The sequence below is a fragment of the Schistocerca nitens genome, chromosome 1 (assembly GCF_023898315.1).
Source record: "Schistocerca nitens isolate TAMUIC-IGC-003100 chromosome 1, iqSchNite1.1, whole genome shotgun sequence".
In the NCBI taxonomy this organism is placed as follows: Eukaryota; Metazoa; Arthropoda; class Insecta; order Orthoptera; family Acrididae; genus Schistocerca; species Schistocerca nitens.
The window spans coordinates 634392665-634408542 of record NC_064614.1 but is presented as its reverse complement, the minus strand read 5'-3'; the positions used below and the strand labels follow the sequence as shown (position 1 = coordinate 634408542).

Here is a 15878-nt window from a genome sequence, read left to right as displayed (position 1 = left end):
TCAAGCTGCAGAACTGTAGTCCCATACAGAATATTCATTCAGCACAACATAGTCATATGTGTGTACGTATATGTGTATATACAGTGTGAACCATAGACCTTGTCGTTGGTGGAGAGGCTTGCATGCCTCAGCGATACACATAGCCGTACCGTAGGTGCAACCACAACGAAGGGGTATCTGTTGAGAGGCCAGACAAATGCGTGGTTCCTGAAGAGGGGCAGCAGCCTTTTCAGTAGTTGCAGGGGCAACAGTCTGGATGATTGACTGATCTGGCCTTGTAACACTAACCAAAACGGCCTTGCTGTGCTGGTACTGCGAACGGATGAAAGCAAGGGGAAACTACAGCCGTAATTTTTCCCAAGGGCATGCAGCTTTACTGTATGGTTAAATGATGATGACGTCCTCTTGGGTAAAATATTCCGGAAGTAAAATAGTCCCCCATTCGGATCTCCGGGCGGGGACTACTCAAGAGGCGTAATTATCAGGAAAAAGAAAACTGGCGTTCTATGGATCGGAGCCTGGAATGTCAGATCCCTTAATCGGGCAGGTAGGTTAGAAAATTTAAAAAGGGAAATGGATAGGTTGAAGTTAGATATAGTGGGAATTAGTGAAGTTTGGTGGCAGGAGGAACAAGACTTTTGGTCAGGCGAATACTGGATCATAAATACAAAATCAAATAGGGGTAATGCAGGAGCAGCTTTAATAATGAATAGGAAAATAGGATTGTGGGTAAGCTACTACAAACAGCATAGTGAACGCATTATTGTGGCCACGATAGACACGAAGTCCATGCCTACTACAGTAGTACAAGTTTATATGCCAACTAGCTCTGCAGATGACGAAGAAATTGAAGAAATGTATTATGAAGTCAAAGAAATTATTGAGATAGTGAAGGGAGATGAAAATTTAATAGTGATGGGTGACTGGAATTCAGTAGTAGGAAAAGGGGGAGAAGGAAATGTAGTAGGTGAATATGGATTGGGGCTAAGAAATGAAAGAGGAAGCCGCTTGGTAGAATTTCGCACAGAGCACAATTTAATCATAGCTGAGCAAGAATCATGAAAGAAGGTTGTATACATGGAAGAACCCTGGAGATACTGACAGGTTTCAGATAGATTATATAATGGTAAGACAGAGATTTAGGAACCAGGTTTTAAATTGTAAAACATTTCCAGGGGCAGATGTGGACTCTGACCACAATCTATTGCTTATGAACTGTAGATTAAAATTGAAGAAACTGCAAAAAGGTGGGAATTTAAGGAGATGGGACCTGGATAAACTGACTAAACCAGAGGTTATACAGGGTTTCAGGGAGAGCATAAGGGAACAATTGACAGGAATGGGGGAAAGAAATACAGTAGAAGAAGAATGGGTAGCTTTGAAGGATGATGTAGTGAAGGCAGCAGAGGATCAAGTAGGTAAAAAGACAAGGGCTAGTAGAACTCCTTGGGTAACAGAAGAAATATTGAATTTAATTGATGAAAGGAGAAAATATAAAAATGCAGTAAATGAAGCAGGCAAAAAGGCATACGAACCAGTCTCAAAAATGAGATCGACAGGAAGTGCAAAATGGCTAAACAGATGTAAGGTTGTAGAGGCTTATCTCACTAGGGGTGAGATAGATACTGCCTACAGAAAAATTAAAGAGACCTTTGGAGAAAAGAGAACCACTTGTATGAATATCAAGAGCTCAGATGGAAATCCAGTTCTAAGCAAAGAAGGGAAAGCAGAAAGGTGGAAGGAGTATATAGAGGGTCTATACAAGGGCGATGTACTTGAGGACAATATTATGGAAATGGAAGAGGATGTAGATGAAGATGAAATGGGAGATATGATACTGCGTGAAGAGTTTGACAGAGCACTGAAAGACCTGAGTCGAAACAAGGCCCTGGGAGTAGACAACATTCCATTAGAACTACTGACGGCCTTGGGAGAGCCAGTCCTGACAAAACTCTACCATCTGGTGAGCAAGATGTATGAGACAGGCGAAATACCCCCAGACTTCAAGAAGGATATGATAATTCCAATCCCAAAGAAAGCAGGTGTTGACAGCTGTGAAAATTACCGAACAATCAGTTTAATAAGCCACAGCTGCAAAATACTAACGCGAATTCTTTACAGACGAATGGGAAAACTAGTAGAAGCCGACCTCGGGGAAGATCAGTTTGGATTCCGTAGAAATATTGGAACACATGAGGCAATACTGACCCTACAACTTATCTTAGAAGCTAGATTAAGGAAAGGCAAACCTACATTTCTAGCATTTGTAGACTTATAGAAAGTATTTGACAATGTTAACTGGAATACGCTCTTTCAAATTCTGAAGGTGGCAGGGGTAAAATACAGGGAGTGACAGGCTATTTACAATTTGTACAGAAACCAGGTGGCAGTTATAAGAGTCGAGGGACATGAAAGGGAAGCAGTGGTTGGAAAGGGAGTGAGACAGGGTTGTAGCCTCTCCCCGATGTTATTCAATCTTTATATTGAGCAAGCAGTGAAGGAAGCAAAACAAAAATTCAGAGTAGGTGTTAAAATCCATGGGGAAGTAACAAAAACTTTGAGGTTTGCCGATGACATTGTAATTCTGTCAGAGACAGCAAAGGACTTGGAAGAGCAGTTGAACGGAATGGACAGTGTCTTGAAAGGAGGATATAAGATGAACATCAACAAAAGTAAAACAAGGATAATGGAATGTAGTCGAATTAAGTCGGGTGATTCTGAGGGAATTAGATTAGGAAATGAGACACTGAAAGTAGTAAAGGAGTTTTGCTATTTGGGGAGCAAAATAACTGATGATGGTCGAAGTAGAGAGGATATAAAATGTAGACTGGCAATGGCAAGGAAAGCGTTTCTGAAGAAGAGAAATTTGTTAACATCGAATATAGATTTAAGTGTCAGGAAGCTTTCTAAATGTGGTGCTACAGAAGAATGCTGACGATTAGATGGGTAGATCACATAACTAATGAGGAGGTATTGAATTGGATTGGGGAGAAGAGAAGTTTGTGGCACAACTTGACTAGAAGAAGGGATCAGTTGGTAGGACATGTTCTGAGGCATCAAGGGATCACTTGTTTAGTATTGGAGGGCAGCATGGAAGGTAAAAATCATAGAGGGAGACCTAGAGATGAATACACTAAGCAGATTCAAAAGGATGTAGTTTGCAGTAGGTACTGGGCGATGAAGAAGCTTGCACAGGATAGAGTAGCATGGAGAGCTGCATCAAACCAGTCTCAGGACTGAAGACCACAACAACAACAACAACAGTGAACTCAAGAGAGGATTTGCCCAAAAGCTAGCAAAATTTTTGGTCTTCCCTCTACTATTCTTTGTATTGTTACTATTGCTCCTAAATTATTGAATTAAACTACAGGTGAGTATGAGTACATTACAGCGAAATAGTGAACCATATTTAAGCTAACAAGGAAATTCTACCACATTCTGAGTTGCCACTTCACCACATTGATCTGACTCATGCAAACAAAATGAAGAAAATTATCTCAAAATAACACAATCAGTAGATGTATGTGATAAATACTCTCCAAAAATTTGACTTTTACAGGCATTTTGTACTCTGTGCATGTGCTGCAAAACAAATAATGATTACAATATTAAAGATGAAAACATATGAAAATCACAGTTTACTTAGAATACCTGGAGTGTGAAGAAAGAACTACCATCATTGAGAAGCAGCAGAACAATCTCTGAGTACATGAGCTGCAAAGAGAAAAATTAAGTTGGTGGAAGAAAAGTATTGGAAACTGTCAAAAGAAGAGAAAGGAAAATGTCTTCAGATAATTATTCATTGTATCATAGTCTATGAGAGATAACATTGTTTACAGCTGTCTTGTGTGGATGTTTGTAATAAGAAAATATTACGTAATTATATAACCTGTAGCAGTTGATAGTGTAGCAAACAGGAAGTGCATCCTTGCAGAAGTTTTGGATGATGATCCCATCCCTCAGAAATGGGAGATTCCCTTCTTTTCCATCTACACATGCAGGACATCACAAAAGTGACCATACACTTCAGGAATGTTTGTATCTAAGTTGGTACTATGTACATCAGTATGTTTTTTTATCTTTTTATTTTTGTTTGATGCAATCCACTGTGACATATAATTTATAAATGTGAAACTGAAGGTTCTGTTTTGGATGCATCTCACACTGGGCAATCAGAGACATCACCGAAGATGACAATTATGAAGTCAATATCTGTTCGGCCATTATGGTTAGTCTAAAAAAGTCCTGAAGACTATTAGTAGCTGAGTTCCCATAAACTTCACATCAGTCAACCCAAAGCATATTACCTCAACTGAACTTCAGAGTGTACGTTCCGTGTCTCATGCATGGGTTGCTGGAAGATGATCCAGACAAGTGGTTATGATTTTGTGAAATTATGCTTGATCACTGTCGAGTTGATCAGAATTTCTTACTTAACATTTTGTGTTTGTATGAGGTCACATTCAAGCTATTTGGTATACAAACCAACATAAATGTACTTACTGGTACACATAAAACCATCGTATTGTCTTGGAACAACAAATAAATCAACTCAGTGCAAATTTGTGGGCCAAAATATCTGCACATGATGTCATTGGGATGTAGATTGTAGGAAATTTCACTGGAGACAAGAATTCAAGAGGTTACACCAGGACTCATCAAGCATATGAACTATGATCAACCTCTACTTCCAGCAATGATGGAGCCCCTGTGCATTATGCATTTGCTTGTATAACATAGTGTAATAATGTTTTGAAAGGAAGGGTGCTTTGCCATTATGCTGCACTTGAATTCCTACCATGATTCCCCAGTTTTGCCACAATAGATTTTTCCCTTTCAGTCATGGTTAAAGATGAAAACTATGGAAGGAAACCACAAACTCTTGCTGAGCTGAACGGTTACAGTTAGAACACCTTCCACAACCTGGACAACAACATTCAACTGTGTATGCTTGTTTTCACATACCAGGTAGATTTCAACAGTGTATTCATGAAGAAGAGAGACAGTTTGACTATAAAAAGAAGTGATATGCAATGAAATTTGTTGGTAGGCCTGTATCATGTTTGAATTATTAAAAGTTAACGTAATTAAAAATAAGTGTGTCATGTCTTATGTGCTGGCCTGTACATTTTGTTTAGGAAGCAGTAAATTAGATGCTATGCACACCAGTAATTACAGGATATGATCATTATAAACCCGCCACTGAGTACGAATGAAATTGTAAAGAATAGACTAGAATATCAACCTGAAGTGTTCACCTTACATATTGGAGACAGCTGATTGACAGATTACAACAATAAGAAATTTTTATATTCCTTAGTAGGTTTATTCTGACATTATTTTTATTTTTATTTTCTTTTGGAAATAGGTAAAGAAAACTTATTCTAATTTCCACATCAGTGAATATTGTTTTTATAGATAGTCTCATGACTCCCAAAAGGCATGAGACTAGTTTATCAGTGCTCTTTCTGCCAGTTCCTTAATAAAATCACACATTTCCTGCAATTTATTTGTTCTAAATCTCCAAATCAGATTACATCTCTTCCTTTGTAAGATGTCATTGCATATAGTAAGCACTGAAGTAATAAATGTTTACTAAAATAAAAATAATAATTTAAAAAATCTTCAAGGTAACTCACAATCCACGAGTCAGCAGGAAGTTGGAGCACCAAAAACGATTCATAAGAATAAACATCATAAACTAACACTAGTTTTACATTAACAAGATTATAAAATGTATTAAATACTAAAAATTATAAATATATTAATTAACAAATGATAACTCTGAAACATAAAAAATAGGGAAGGATCTCAATGAGAGAATTCATAAAAACTGAAGAATGTGCCTTCTTTTTGTGATGCATATCTGATGTAAACAGATCAGTAATATTAAAGATATGTGTCCTTAAAGCTGAAGGGTTTTTTCCAATTAGGGACTTGAGAAATATTTTGTAATAAGACAGTCATGCATGTTATCACCCAAGCAAAACAGTTTAGCAATAAACTACATCGAGAAATATTTTTTAGTAAGTCATTCATCTTATTACCCAAGTAAAACATTGTAGCTGGAAACTACATTAAGAATAATGAAATTGTTCTTGAAACTTCAAGAATTTCTTAGCAAGGTAGAAACACAATACAGGGTGTTCACAAATCACGTACCGTTTTTGTCTTCTTGTTAAAAATGTTGACTTTTTTGCAGGTAATATAAAAGAATGTATGCAATAGAGGGAAGAACAGCTGTTGCTGCTGACTGACTGTATCCAGGACTAGCTGAACGCTACATTTTCTAGGAGATAAATTAGCTGTGCAGAGCCAGGACTTTTGGCTCCCTGCTCACTTGATATGATCCCAGTGGACTGCAGCCTTTCAGTTGTTCAAGATCAATTATTTTCACTTGGTGCACTTCAGACGTGATTAATTCCCAGATGAAAACATCCACTGAGTCACGTCAGGTGAGTAGGGAGCCCAAAGTCTTAGTGATGCACAGGCAGTCCATTTCCTAGGAAATGTGGCATTCACATAGTCCCAGATGCAGCTGGTCAGGACGACAGCTGTTCTCTCTTCTGTGTGTACAGCCTTTTGTATTCCCTGCAAAGAAGTCAAAATTTTAGCAGTAAGACAGAAGTGCTAAGCAAATTTATGAACATTCTGTATTTATCTATTAGGCCTATAGTTTCCTCAATATATTTGCAGAAACAGTAAATGAATTTCAGTAAACAGCTTGATAAAAAGAAATGTATTTGTATACTAGTATCACACTGGACCCTTTACTATTCATATATACATTTTTACTGTGTGATAAACTGTTCTTTGTACAACATGATTTGAATCATTGATAACACTGTTTGATTTCATTATTTATATCTGTTGTCTGTTCGGGCTGTTTGCACAAAACATACATAAACAGTGTAGTACATTGCTAAAACATATTTATTACCTGTAGTCTTCCATCAACTGTAACACTTGCTTCTCTCTCTCTCTCTCTCTCTCTCTCTCTCTCTCTCTCTCTCTCTCTCCCCCCTCCCCCTCCCTCTCCGTCCATCCCTCCTTCCCTCCCTCTCTCCCTCTCTCTTTCTCTGTCACACACACACACACACACACACACACACACACACACACACACACACACACACACACACACACTACTTCCATGTTTCAGAAAGTATAAATTTAATTTTCAATTGCTTTTACAGTTACTGGAGAAACATAGACAAAAATCAAGAGAAATACCTAATACAGGTAATGCCTCCCATAGACACCATTCCTGAATTCGTTCGTAGCTTTTGTAGTGAGCAGAACCTCACTAATGCTGGGATTCTGTTTGATGACACATTCAGTAAGTATGCCTTTTGTTTAACTTTTATGTGAATAGATAAAATAATTTGCTTACAATATTTTTGGCTGAAACTTACTGTTTGATGATGAAAACTCAGGAAAGAGTCATAACAGCAAATGATAAATTATAACAGGGGCCACCTCTGAACTTTGTTTAACATTATTTTCAGAGAGAAATATACACTCCTGGAAATGGAAAAAAGAACACATTGACACCGGTGTGTCAGACCCACCATACTTGCTCCGGACACTGCGAGAGGGCTGTACAAGCAATGATCACACGCACGGCACAGCGGACACACCAGGAACCGCGGTGTTGGCCGTCGAATGGCGCTAGCTGCGCAGCATTTGTGCACCGCCACCGTCAGTGTCAGCCAGTTTGCCGTGGCATACGGAGCTCCATCGCAGTCTTTAACACTGGTAGCATGCCGCGACAGCGTGGACGTGAACCGTATGTGCAGTTGATGGACTTTGAGCGAGGGCGTATAGTGGGCATGCGGGAGGCCGGGTGGACGTACCGCCGAATTGCTCAACACGTGGGGCGTGAGGTCTCCACAGTACATCGATGTTGTCGCCAGTGGTCGGCGGAAGGTGCACGTGCCCGTCGACCTGGGACCGGACCGCAGCGACGCACGGATGCACACCAAGACCGTAGGATCCTACGCAGTGCCGTAGGGGACCGCACCGCCACTTCCCAGAAAATTAGGGACACTGTTGCTCCTGGGGTATCGGCGAGGACCATTCGCAACCGTCTCCATGAAGCTGGGCTATGGTCCCGCACACCGTTAGGCCGTCTTCCGCTCACGCCCCAACATCGTGCAGCCCGCCTCCAGTGGTGTCGCGACAGGTGTGAATGGAGGGACGAATGGAGACGTGTCGTCTTCAGCGATGAGAGTCGCTTCTGCCTTGGTGCCAATGATGGTCGTATGCGTGTTTGGCGCCGTGCAGGTGAGTGCCACAATCAGGACTGCATACGACCGAGGCACACAGGGCCAACACCCGGCATCATGGTGTGGGGAGCGATCTCCTACACTGGCCGTACACCACTGGTGATCGTCGAGGGGACACTGAATAGTGCACGGTACATCCAAACCGTCATCGAACCCATCGTTCTACCATTCCTAGACCGGCAAGGGAACTTGCTGTTCCAACAGGACAATGCACGTCCGCATGTATCCCGTGCCACCCAACGTGCTCTAGAAGGTGTAAGTCAACTACCCTGGCCAGCAAGATCTCCGGATCTGTCCCCCATTGAGCATGTTTGGGACTGGATGAAGCGTCGTCTCACGCGGTCTGCACGTCCAGCACGAACGCTGGTCCAACTGAGGCGCCAGGTGGAAATGGCATGGCAAGCCATTCCACAGGACTACATCCAGCATCTCTACGATCGTCTCCATGGGAGAATAGCAGCCTGCATTGCTGCGAAAGGTGGATATACACTGTACTAGTGCCGACATTGTGCATGCTCTGTTGCCTGTGTCTATGTGCCTGTGGTTCTGTCAGTGTGATCATGTGATGTATCTGACCCCAGGAATGTGTCAATAAAGTTTCCCCTTCCTGGGACAATGAATTCACGGTGTTCTTATTTCAATTTCCAGGAGTGTATGTTCAGTAGAAGAAAAGCTTAGCTCAAGTCCTACAATGTTACAGTGTCTGGGATAGTTAGTTGATGTTTAGCAAATCACTGTTAGATTTGTCTTTGATTATTTTCTGCATTGGCATTTATTGTGCAAAATTTTTCTAAATTTGTTACTTCAGGAAAAGTGACCCTTCCATCTTGTTGTTTGAGTGATCACCCCCTCCTTTTTATCCTTCACTAACTTATATCTTTCTTCTCACTGTGGGAGGAATGAATAGTTTCAAATGCTAGGAAATTATTATTATTATTATTTATCATGTTCTGTGGGACAATGTGAGCCAAAGTCACTTAGTCTTGGAACAAGTAAGTACATAATTTAAAGAACATTTATTAAAAGAGATGGGAATGTACTTGCAGTGGGGAGAATTAGAATTCTGAGTAACCTCAGCGGTGACCTACATGAAGTTTGTGAACTGGCATTGCATATCAGTCTGCTGGGGTAAGATTTTTTAGTGAGAATACAGAGTTGCCTCAAAATATAATCCCACATGAAATAATAGTGTTAAAGTAAGCAAAGTAAACAAGCCTTTGTGTTTCAGTCTGAGAAATGGTGAAGATTATTCTTACAGCGAAAATACTAGCATTCAATCTCTGCACAAGGTGTGGAATGTGATACTTCCAAAGCTTTCCATCTATCTTGAGTCCAAATAATTTTAAATGGTTCACTTCACTGACTGTCTGACCACCCAAGTGCAGAAAATTTTGCTTTTGCAGGACTTCTATGTCAGATACACTATGTATTAAATTTTGTTGCAGTTCAGCATTAATCTCTTCTCTGAAAGTCATGTACTAATGTTACCAAATACGCTGTTAGCTACATCACATATGTAAAATTCTATGTCTTTCAATATAACACTTGTGCTAATAGTGTGGAAATAGAACGGTTATTAATGTGCAGTGTTTGCAGAATGGATTTGTAGTTAGGGGTTCTTAGCCAATAAATAGATGGAAATAACACTTAGAAAGTGTATTTTTTTGTGTTAACATACACTTTATTAAATGGAACAATGGCTACTGATGTTAACAAACTAAAATTAGATCAATTAGAATGTTAATGATGTTTGTTGTGGGGTTCTAGTGTGGGTCATTTACGAGGTATCATCTTTGGAAAAGTTCCCACACCAACACTTGTACAATATCTTTGGTAGCACACACTGAAGAACAACATACATGCATAACTAGTTATGTGGATTGTGACCAGTAATGAGTCAGTTGACCATCACTGACTGTATTCAGAATGATCACCGGCAGCAGCAATACAGGCTTCTAGTTTGGTATGGAATGACTGCTGTACATCTGTTAGCATTTCAGCAGAGATGTCTAAGCAGGCTGCAACAATGCATCATTGCGTATTATCAGGTGTAGTTTGTATGTTCTCGTAAAGAGCATCTATCAGCTCCCTCACAGAAAAAAGTCTATAGGAGTCAAATCTTGGAAATGGCAGCCAAGATGCATGTCCTCTGCATTGGTTTGGAAACAATTCATGAAGATATTCTGTAGTATTTTGTGCACTATATGCTGGACAGCCATCATGTTGGTACCACAGGTTCTTCCTAGTCTTCAGAGGAACATCTTCTAGCAGCCATGAAGGTTGGTCTGTTATGAGGCTGCATATTTGTGTGCATTCAGTGTTCTGTCTCTGAAAAATGAGCCTATGAGCTAAATAGTTTACACTCCATGGATGCTGACATTCCACCTGATGAAGCCAATGGGGCTTGTCAACAGACCAATAATGCACATTTTGGCAGTTTACCTGGATGACTAGTGTGGTGTCACCGCCAGACACCACACTTGCTAGGTGGTAGCTTTAAATCGGCCGCGGTCCATTAGTACATGTCGGACCCACATGTCGCCACTGTCAGGATCGCAGACCAAGCGCCACCACAAGGCAGGTCTCGAGAGACGGACTAGCACTCGCCCCAGTTGTACGACGACGTTGCTAGCGACTACACTGATGAAGCCTTTCTCTCATTTGCCGAGAGACAGTTAGAATAGCCTTCAGCTAAGTTAATGGCTACGACCTAGCAAGGCGCCATTAACCATTTGTAACGTTGCATGTACCTCAAGACAGAGTCTCACTTGTATCATCCAGAATGCTGTATACCAAAGGACAATATAAAAGTTAAGTGTTCTAGTAGCTACGTTCTTTTCTTTATCACATTCATTACGAGTCCTGTTCCAGACTTAACGCCAGACAGCGTGAGTTGACGCGTGCCCTTTCGGCTACTTCACTGTGGACTGGCTGCCTTAACAGTCCACTACAACTAGTAAATGTGATTTCATCACTGAACGAGATACATGTTACATCTGATGTATTCTCTCTTAATGCCCATGTACAGAAGTTAACACGATTCTCATAATTGTTTCCATGCAGCTCTTAATGAGAGAGATCTAATAGGGATGGAATCTATGTCAATGGAAAATCCATAAGACACTTGCCTGACTTACGCTACTTCCTTGTGTGATTGCATGGGAGCTAATGTGCAGATCAACTGCAGCAGTGGCAAGAATATTAATTTCCCTCTCTTCTGTCATCACTTGTTTCCTTCTGTTATGTTGTCTAGGAGTTACACTATCACTTTCACGCAACTGGTCGAAGAGCTTGGGAGTAGCATTAGGAGTGATTTAAAATGGAATGACCATATAAAATTAATCGTCGGTAAAGCAGATGCCAGACTGAGATTCATTGTAAGAATCCTAAGGAAATGCAGTCTGAAAACAGAGGAAGTAGGTTACAGTACACTTGTTTGTCCGCTGCTTGAATACTGCTCACCAGTGTGGGATCTGAACCAGATAGGGTTGATAGAAGAGATAGAGAAGATCCAACGGAGAGCAGCGTGCTTCGTTACAGGATCATTTAGTAATCTCGAAAGCATTACGGAGATGATAGATAAACTCAAGTGCAAGACTTTGCAAGAGAGACGCTCAGTAGCTCAGTACAGGCTTTTGTTGAGGTTTTGAGAACATACCTTCACCGAGGAGTCAAGCAGTATATTGCTGCCTCCTACACATATCTCGTGAAGAGACCATGTGGATAAAATCAGAGAGATTAGAGCACACACAGAGGCATACCGACATTCTTTCTTTCCACAAACAATACAAGACTGGAATAGAAGGGAGAACCGATAGAGGTACTCCAGGTACCCTCCGCCACACACCGTCAGGTGGCTTGCAGAGTATGGATGTAGATGTAGATATAGATAAATAATACTGAGATGGTTGACGTCTATTGGGATATCTTCCCGCATACACTGTACAAGAATGAACTGCATTCTCAAGGAACACACAAGCACACTGTAAGCAAACATAACAACATTATACCTAGCAACCGCACATGTTGAATTTCACAAACAAGTGTGGCAGTGGAAACTTTCCAAAATATGGGATCTCATAAAGGATTTGCACTATAATCCTGCAACAAACGCAACTGACATTCCAATTTAACCTACTTTCAGCTTGTTAATGTCGATAGGCACTGTTCCAATTATAAAAGAGTGTGTTTGCAAAAAAGTTTTGCTTTATAATTATTATTACAATCTGTTTATTGGCTAACAGTATGAGCCTCTGACTACCAATCAATTCTGCAAAAACCGCAATTCAGTAGCACTTTCCTTTTCTGCAGTATTTGTGGTGTGAGTTTTAGGTTATATATGTCAAAAAAATCAACAGACCTAGAAGAGACAGTATCATGTACTTTTATATGTTCTTATTAGCAGGATTTAGTTTACAAATTGTACTTTTAAGTCTGCATTACACACACATTTGTTGACAAAACTGTGGTAGCTATGCTAACAGTGTTCTGTTTTTATTTAAGGAACTATAATATTCTTTTTGAATGCAAGTTTAAGGAAATGTAATGTTATTTTCACAAGCAAACTTTGAAGACCTTGCTAGGTGATGATGAAACTGTTTACATACAGTACTGTTAGAGTAGTAATTATGCAGCTAAAATGAGGCTAAATTCAAATGTATGTTATATTCTGCCATTAAGAGAAGTTTTATGCTGTAATAGAAGGAACTAGCATTGATGTTCTTCAACAGAAACATCCAGTAGCAAAAAGTTGTAGAACTTGGAATCACTCTTAAAATCCCTGTGTGTGGTAAATACAAGAACGTAGTGAATATAAAAGCTGTTACATTGTGCATAAAGTAACTTCAGCTTTGAAACAAAACCAAAGTTTACATCATCGTTTTTGACTAAATACAGTTTTGAAGCAACTATAGACAAGAAGTATGGCTATATGGAAATTAAAGTGTTAGGAAAGTGAAGTCATTCTTTAGATGCCATGAATGCTCACATGAAATTTCCAGAAGTACAAAGGAATTATACAAAAGGGGATGATAAGGGAAGTAGACATACATATAACAACAATAAGTGCAGTGGCCTAAGTGATAAAAAGAGAAAGTTACTAGTTCCAGGTGATAGCTATGGAAAAGATATTTAAAATAAACTAAATGAAATTAACTTCAATGTGACATCTTTCATAATACCATTGTACCTATGTGTGGAGTAATAAATGACTACAACAAGCAATCTGAGCCACTACTAGAAAAATGATGTGTGCTTCCTTTTTTTCTTTCTTTTTTTTAAAATTTATTTGTGTAAAAAACATGAGGCTCTAATTATGTGTATCACAGTAGTGCTAAGCAGATAGTCAGAGCAATAGTGGAAGGCCTAAATAATTAACAGAATGTTAACATCATCCTTTTGAATATACCTACTCAATAAGACTTAATTCATACTTAATATGTAAACAAAGAGATCAAGAACACTAATTGGAAACTGTAAAAATGTTTGATGCACATCCAAATAAGTCTTTTCTTGAACATCAGTCCCTTGAAAAAACTCATTATATTGGGTGCACATTGAAAGCACATGGAACAGCAGGTACACAGAAAGTACTGTGATTTTCTTATCTGAAGAATGTTTAACCAAAAGCATGAAGAAGAAGCCTCTAAGATAAGTCACACCTCAATGAACTAGTATACCATAGGGGAAAAGATGACTTAAAACATTTAGATGTAAACATACATGTGTTTACTGTAAGAATTTTACAACAGAATGTGCAATATGTGCCAAGTAAATTAGATTTAGGTACTGGTAGCGCAGGACTACTATATGTTTCTATTACAAGGGAAGTTGGTTTACGAGAAAATGAAATTAGTGTTTACAACATAAAAGCCTATAAGAAGCTGACTTACTTCTGCAGATATGAAAATGATAGTGGACGGGTTATGGTATATATACACAATGAAATGGAGGATTGCATTCCATGGTCAGTGGGTAACTATATAGAAATGTTATTTGAATAAGCAGCAGCACAAAGTTCAAAGGGGAAAAGTGTGTGACATTAGAGGCATACAAATCACCGGTCAGATTAATTGTCTTCTAAAGCAGCTAGATATGATATTAGACAAGGGTATCAGGGAATTTCCTTACATAATTGTAGCAGGTCAGATAAATATTACCATTGGAAAAGACAATTGTTCTACAAGGAGATTCAACGAGCTAATCAACACATGTGATGTTGGTCCCATAAGTGCAGTAAAAATACAGACACTAATGGATCATGTAGTTACACACTTTATATTAAAGACAAAAAGTAAAGAAAGGTCTTAAATGCAGCCATTTCAGATCACTACCTATCAGAGGGTATTAGTTGAAGTTATCAGACAAGATAGCAAAGTCAGAAAAAAACCCTTTAAATAGTTGCAGCAGACCTATGCAGGCTGCAAATATTACTGCAGTCTGAAGTCTAGTATGACATAGGTTTCACAGGAAACATAAATAAGGGATGCAAAATATTTTGCAAAACATTAATCTGCTACATAAATCTTGCATTCCAATAATATGTAGAAATACAAATGATAATTACAATAAAAGCTCAGTCACAACAAATGTAATAAAGTAAAACTAGCACAAGAACACTGTGATACCTATATGGATAAGAAGAAGTCATATAATGAAAATATGAGAGAAACCAATGTCAAATACTACAAGAACAAAACTGCAGTTTCTACTAACCTCACGAAGACCATGTCGTCCCACATAAAGAAAGAGAGGGAATGTATAGACATGAAAAACAATGGGAATGTAACTATCAAGGAGAAGGGAAAGAAAGTCATGGTTTCTCAAAAAGTTAGGAATATTTTAAACCAAAATTATGTCAATTATATCAGATAGTGGACAGATTAATAAAGGAACACTCCAACAACAATGGATAAAATGAAAATGTTTATTCCTTTTTCCAACAAACGGCTCTGAATTAGTAAAAATAATATGTGGTTTAAAAACAAAAAGTACTGTGGGCTACATGGTATGTTTACCAGACTAATGTTTCAACAGATAATCTACAAAAGAAAGATCCATGATATACAACAAATGGAAACAATTACTTCAGTGAAAATAATATTTTTATAGATATTAACTAAACCATATACATGCAAATGCAAATACATTCAAACAAAACACATAACTGAACACTACTATTATAGCTTGGAGAACTGGATCTAAAGACATAGAAAGTTATAAATCCTCGGGGTGATAGTGGACAGATCCTTGACATGAGAGAATCATGTAAAATATGTTATTAATGAGTACAAGAATATTTATGATGAGAAAAATTTGGAGGACAATAAACACATGAACACTATTAATAACATGAAATAGCAAGCCCATTAATCACTACCAAATTTTATCGTGGTCTGACAAAATGCTGCAAATGTTCATTTTCAAGGATTACCAAAGCTACAAAAGAAAGCTGTCAAATGCATAGCAAAATTATCTTCCAGAGATTCCTGCAAAAATAAATTGATAGAACTAAAGATATTAATATTAACATCATTATACATATATGAAACAATTATTTTATGCCAAAAATAAACATGCTACATTTTTAAA

General features: G+C 38.7%; 1 protein-coding gene across 1 annotated transcript in view; it reads left to right on the top strand.

The window, feature by feature from the left end:
* The window catches only part of LOC126236653 (ionotropic receptor 25a), a 485919-nt gene that overhangs the window by 126549 nt on the left and 343492 nt on the right, over window positions 1–15878 (top strand). The window contains exon 5 of the mRNA XM_049946121.1: window positions 7197–7339. Within this exon, the coding sequence (XP_049802078.1) occupies window positions 7197–7339 (143 nt within the window). The remainder of the gene's footprint in view (window positions 1–7196; window positions 7340–15878) is intronic.